The 6,747-nt window shown below is 36.1% G+C and overlaps 1 protein-coding gene across 1 annotated transcript; it reads right to left on the bottom strand.

The window, feature by feature from the left end:
• Positions 1 to 4,072: 4,072 nt before the first annotated feature.
• Positions 4,073 to 6,276, bottom strand: LOC128520433 (C-C chemokine receptor type 1-like). Its single transcript, XM_053494672.1, has 2 exons — positions 6,246 to 6,276; positions 4,073 to 5,187 (listed from the first exon to the last, which is right to left on the bottom strand). Exons 1-2 carry the CDS (start codon positions 6,274 to 6,276, stop codon positions 4,136 to 4,138), a joined length of 1,083 nt encoding a protein of 360 aa, XP_053350647.1. The 3' UTR covers positions 4,073 to 4,135.
• Positions 6,277 to 6,747: the final 471 nt, after the last annotated feature.

The raw sequence follows: 6,747 nt of genomic DNA, 5'->3' as shown, positions 1-6,747 counted from the left end.
TGTAATATGAGAAATGCTTTGATGTTATCTGAAGCAGCTCATACACTTCCAAGTTAGTCTTATCTGAAAGGAGGCGCAAATATTTATAAGGGATGTTCAAGTCATACAGGGTCTTTTGTTTGTACAGACTATAGTCATCAGAGTAAAAACACTTTTTATTTCTTTACTAGCTTCAGTATCTATTATTCATGATTAAAGAATTAAAGAGTTAAAGCTGAAAATAAGCTGTCCAGCTTTAATGTAATCAGTGATATTATTATTTCGAATTGAAGACCACGTATATGTCTGTCTGTCTTTTATGTACAAAATAACTCTTTGTCTAATTCATTAATACAAAGAAATAAAAATTTTAAAGGTGAATATTATTCACTGTGTCTACGCTCAGTTGCACTTCTTTTACTGTCAGCCAAATATACTCCCTGTTCAGTGACCAGAGAGGGAATTACAGATGAAAATTTTTAAAAGATTATAAAACATTAAAATATCATCGAACGAGTGAATTCTAACGAATTAACAGACAAAACATTCCTTTTATTTATATAGATATTATTGCCTTCTACATTAATGCACTTATCACAGTGTTAGTTGCTAGTGCTTGAATACCATCAAGTTTTCTCAGCCCACCAGAGCCATCATCAGCTTCTCTGCTTCACATCATTGTCACTGGTAAAAGTCATTTACAGACATACAGTGTTCTTTCAAATATTTGCATCATTTACATGTTTTACAACGTATAAGAGTCTCATCACCTTACTGTGCTTGAAGTATTTTATAAATGTCAATCATTTTTAAACCTGCATTTATGAGAATTTTAAACATGGCTTTTCAATCACCTTATGATGGCCAGCATTGACCTTTTCCAGTGAGTTGTACTGCAATGACTTTTCTGTGGGATCATACCAGATGGGATGGCCTTTGGTCCCTGTCCGCATGGGTGAGCCTTGGGTGCCAATAATCTTGTCATCAGTTTTATGGTGTATATCTTCTGTTTACATGGCAGTGGTGTTGAGTAAGGCAAATTTAATAAAAAAAAAATTAAATGTATTCTATTCTAAAATGAATAAAACAGATAAATTAATTGAATTCCATGTTTTTGGCCACAAAACATGGCATATACTTATTGTGAGTTATATTTCATTTATATGTTATATACAGTGGTGTGAAAAACTATTTGCCCCCTTCCTGATTTCTTATTCTTTTGCATGTTTGTCACACAAAATGTTTCTGATCATCAAACACATTTAACTATTAGTCAAAGGTAACACAAGTAAACACAAAATGCAGTTTTTAAATGATGGTTTTTATTATTTAGGGAGAAAAAAAATCCAAACCTACATGGCCCTGTGTGAAAAAAGTAATTGCCCCCTAAACCTAATAACTGGTTGGGCCACCCTTAGCAGCAATAACTGCAATCAAGCGTTTGCGATAACTTGCAACGAGTCTTTTACAGCGCTCTGGAGGAATTTTGGCCCACTCATCTTTGCAGAATTGTTGTAATTCAGCTTTATTTGAGGGTTTTCTAGCATGAACCGCCTTTTTAAGGTCATGCCACAACATCTCACTAGGATTCAGGTCAGGACTTTTACTAGGCCACTCCAAAGTCTTCATTTTTTTTCTTCAGCCATTTAGAGGTGAATTTGCTGGTGTGTTTTGGGTCATTGTCCTGCTGCAGCACCCAAGATCGCTTCAGCTTGAGTTGACGAACAGATGGCCGGACATTCTCCTTTAGGATTTTTTGGTAGACAGTAGAATTTATGGTTCCATCTATCACAGCAAGCCTTCCAGGTCCTGAAGCAGCAAAACAACCCCAGACCATCACACTACCACCACCATATTTTACTGTTGGTATGATGTTCTTTTTCTGAAATGCTGTGTTACTTTTACGCCAGATGTAACGGGACACGCACCTTCCAAAAAGTTCAACTTTTGTCTCGTCGGTCCACAAGGTATTTTCCCCAAAGTCTTGGCAATCATTGAGATGTTTTTTAGCAAAATTGAGACGAGCCTTAATGTTCTTTTTGCTTAAAAGTGGTTTGCGCCTTGGAAATCTGCCATGCAGGCCGTTTTTGCCCAGTCTCTTTCTTATGGTGGAGTCGTGAACACTGACCTTAATTGAGGCAAGTGAGGCCTGCAGTTCTTTAGATGTTGTCCTGGGGTCTTTTGTAGCCTCTCGGATGAGTCTCTGCGTTCTTGGGGTAATTTTGGTCGGCCGGCCACTCCTGGGAAGGTTCACCACTGTTCTATGTTTTTGCCATTTGTGGATAATGGCTCTCACTGTGGTTCGCTGGAGTCCCAAAGCTTTAGAAATGGCTTTATAACCTTTACCAAACTGATAGATCTCAATTACTTTTGTTCTCATTTGTTCCTGAATTTCTTTGGATCTTGGCATGATGTCTAGCTTTTGAGGTAGCTCCTATTTAAGTGATTTCTTGATTGAAACAGGTGTGGCAGTAATCAGGCCTGGGGGTGACTACAGAAATTAAACTCAGGTGTGATAAACCACAGTTAAGTTATTTTTTAACAAGTGGGGGCAATCACTTTTTCAAACAGGGCCATGTAGGTTTGGATTTTTTTCTCCCTAAATGATAAAAACGATCCTTTAAAAACTGCATTTTGTGTTTACTTGTGTTATCTTTGACTAATAGTTAACGGTTTTTGATGAGCAGAAACATTTAAGTGTGACAAACATGCAAAAGAATAAGAAATCAGGAAGGGGGCAAATAGTTTTTCACACCACTGTATAATTGAGCCTTGGAATCATGCCTAAACAGAGTCATTAGCCCATGTGACCTTAAGCATATAACCAAAGTAAATTGACTATTTACCACTTCTTGCCCACGTCTCTAATTAATTAAAGGCTTTTTTGCCCTCTAAAGATTATTTAAACTGATGGGTTGAATTTATTTTTGTGACATTTTTGTTGATTAATATATTATGTCATGGATATCAAAATACTATCTCATAATTTCAATACATTAAACTGTTACCTACATCTAATATCTCATGACTTGAATGTATTTATTCATAATTTCGAATTATCTGATTATTTAAATACTTTACTTTCTTGTAGTACAGACAGAAACCAGACAAATGGCTTAATATTACCTTATTCACCTTTTTATTTTTTTGTGGTTGTATTACGAAGAGAATAAATCCTACTTGAGGTTTTTCAGTTCCACACTTATTTGATCAGTAACCAATACTTAGTAATTTCTTAGATCACTTGGGTCTAAGCTGTCAAATCTGTTCTTCTGAAAGACAGGAAAACTTTGCCACTACATGTAGATTACATACTGTAATGTGACAGTGAGATTAGTGTGACAAATACAGTATTTGACAAGAAAACAGTATTAGGTCTTAATGAGATTTAAAAATACTATGATATAATTACACTACTGTTCAAAAGTTTGGGGTCACTTTCTAACTCCATGATGGTTCCTGATTTTTATTTCTTTCTACATTGTAAAGGAATGCTGAAGGCGTCCAAAAAACGCATTAATCTCCTTTGAACAGTTAATGGTGAGATGTTTCTGCTACTTCTGCTCTGTAAAGACTTCATAACGCCTCTAATCTGAGGTGCTGTTAATTGGTCATTTTTCAGGCTGATAACTCTAAATGAACTTCTCGTCTGGGGCAGAGGTAGGTTTTGGTCTCGCCCTCCTGGGACGGCCTTCATGAGAGCCAGTTTCATTATGGTGCTTGACGGATTTTGCAAATGCACTTGACAATACTGTTCTTGCAAGAACTATTACAGAAAGGCTGACCTCTGTGTCTTAAAAGAACAACTAACTGTTTTTCTTGTTGTTATGTAATTACCTAATCCCATATGTGTTATTTTATAGTTTTGAAATCCCCAGTATTGTTGTAGGATGTAAAAAATAAATCACTAAACAAACACAAAGAAATTTGCAAGTGACCCCAAACTTTTGAACGGTAGTGTATATATTCCATGCATATAAAATGCATATAAATACAAATAATATATAACAAACAAAAAAACTGAAAATCCTTTCCTAGGAAAAAAGAATCCAACCAAAGTATAAATTTATAAACATTTTATTTGTGATAACGGGTAATGTCTCATTTATGTCTGCTTAACCCAGATTTCAACTGCTGAACTCTTGCCCACTTTTGCTCACACAACATTAGGGCAGGAAGTTATAGAGGAGTGTGAGGACGTAGAGCTCACCCTCTCTAAGAACTCACTTACAAATGGTGTACACTGGCCAAAACAAAGTGGAAACCACTCTTTTAGGATCTTTAGGAATAATTTCCTGAATTTCTGCCCCACAAAGGCGTAGATTATGGGGTTTAGACAGCAGTGACTGAAGGCTATGATTTCCACCCACTGCATAGCCATGTTCAGGTCCTGATTCCACTGACAGCTTTGCATGTAGCCCAAGTGATGCAAGAACATCATGAAAATGACGATGTTGTAAGGAGTCCAGAAAAGGAAAAAAACAATAACCAAAACCAACATGAGTCGGACAACTCTATGTTTCTTCTGTGATGTCATGGCCATTAAGACTGGAATGATGCGTGAGTAACAGAACACCATCACTGCCAGGGGAATTATTAACCTAAGGACATTCAGCTCGATGTAAGAAAATGCCTTCCATGCTGTCCCTTGTGGATATTCCACCCTGCATGTACAAACATCTGAATCATTCTTCACTTGTGAGAAAATAATGGTTGGCAAAGAGGCTGCCAAGCTGAGCGCCCACATAAACAAAGAAATAGCTATGCTAGGTTCAACAGAACGATACTTGGTGAAGAGAGACATATAGGGGTGGGCAATGACAGCATAACGGTCCACAGTCATGAGGATCATGAAGAAGATGCTTCCATAGAATCCCAGCATATAAAACGCTGTAACTGCATGGCACATAAAGCTCCCAAAGGTCCACTCAGTGATGGATCCGTAGTGAGCCCAAAAAGGTAATGACAATAGGAAGAGGAGGTCTGAAAGTGCAAGATTAAAGAGGCACAGATCTGACATGTTGGGTGATTTGTAATACTTCACCAGGACACACAGCACCAGGCTGTTACCGCTAAATCCCACAATGAAGACGATGCTGTATAATATAGGGCGGAGTACTCGGCTAAAGTTCAGTACGTCTGTGTTGGTGCAGATCTGGAATTTGCCATCATGTGGAAATATGTTGTAGTAGTCAAAGTAGTCTTCAGCTGTTTAAAAAATAAATCATTGTCAACAATATTGTAAACAATATTTTAGTAATCATCTTAACCCTTGACTGTTGATTAAATATAAATAAACAAAAAAAACAATGTTCTCTTTTTTACTTGTTGCATGCAATTTACAGTACAAAAATAGGTAATACATGTTCTGTTGCATGGCTGTACAACAGGTACAAAGAAATGAACCTATTGGTAGTCCTGCTTTTCATCTATTAAATGTACTGAAGAAATTGACAGCTAAGCAATTGTCATTAGGGATTCTTTTAAATCTGACATTATACTCAGAAATCTGATTTCTTACATTAAATTGAAGCCAGAAATCATATCTTACTCAGCTATCATTATAATTTCTGTTACCTCATTAACTTACTGTTAACTTGCGCATACATACTGTACATACTTTACATACAAGCATAAAAAGTTTAGGTAAATCAAGAAAGCCAAAGGGAACTGAATGGAACAGAACTAAATGGATTAACCTCCACTGCAATCATCACCACAACCATTTCTTTAACCTCACAACAATAATGTGGGTCCATTTTCATCTTGTCCAAAATCAGCTGCTTAGCTGTCCTGCCTTTGTAGCACGAATCCTCACAGTTTATTTAAATAAACTAAATGTTAGGGTTTAAATATATTTTGTCCAAAAGGTTTCTCTTAATGCTATTAATTAAGCCATGGTATTATTTAATAGGAAAAGTTAAGAAGAGTAATACTTGGATTTTACAACTATTTATGCATGTAAACATTTGACACATAGCCTGTTTACGTTTGTTTTTGTGATGTACAGTATCAAGGATTAGTGCATGTATTGCATTGTTAGTATGAAATCATTAAGTATAACATTTTCCTTATTTATGGAAACTAGTTTTATCAACTATTTGGAGGAATGTAGACAGCAAATCTTAAAACTTAACTCTGAAAATGACATCAAAGACGCAGAAAACTACTGTTTAGTAAAAGTAAAATGCTTAGGAAAGTTTACTAATTGTAGTAATGATCAGTAATTGCTCCCAAGCAACTGTGAAATGAAACAATGCACCTACTTGATGTCATGTTTGGGTGGATCGTAGCCATGTTTCCTTAGTCCAGGAGTGACTGTGAAAGGAGGCTGTGCACAATGTTATAAGACAAGAGGCTGAGCTATGATTTTTTTTTTTTTTTTTTTTAGGTGGGGCATTTTACTCACAGAACAATGAATTTTTAGCAACTTCAGCTAACACTTGCATGTACTGCAAAACAAGTGCTATTTTGGTTTAAATAGGAAATATGACTCATATGCATGGAGGATTTCAATACAGTGTTTAAGTAATAACATGACAATGACTACATTTTTAGTGATTTCTCTTATAGTTGTGGACACAAAGTACAGTATAATTTTACAGCTATTTTTCCTGAGGCATTTAAGAAGGTACGTGTTGCTCCCATACAGCTAATATTAGTAATCGGCCTGGATCACTTCTTTTTTTCACTCAGATTACACATTCCGTCACTGCCCACACACTTGAGGTAACCCTGAACAATCAACTGTCCTTTTTCTATCACATT

The sequence above is a fragment of the Clarias gariepinus genome, chromosome 4, assembly GCF_024256425.1.
Source record: "Clarias gariepinus isolate MV-2021 ecotype Netherlands chromosome 4, CGAR_prim_01v2, whole genome shotgun sequence".
In the NCBI taxonomy this organism is placed as follows: domain Eukaryota; kingdom Metazoa; phylum Chordata; class Actinopteri; order Siluriformes; family Clariidae; genus Clarias; species Clarias gariepinus.
This window is presented reverse-complemented; position numbering and strand designations above follow the sequence as displayed.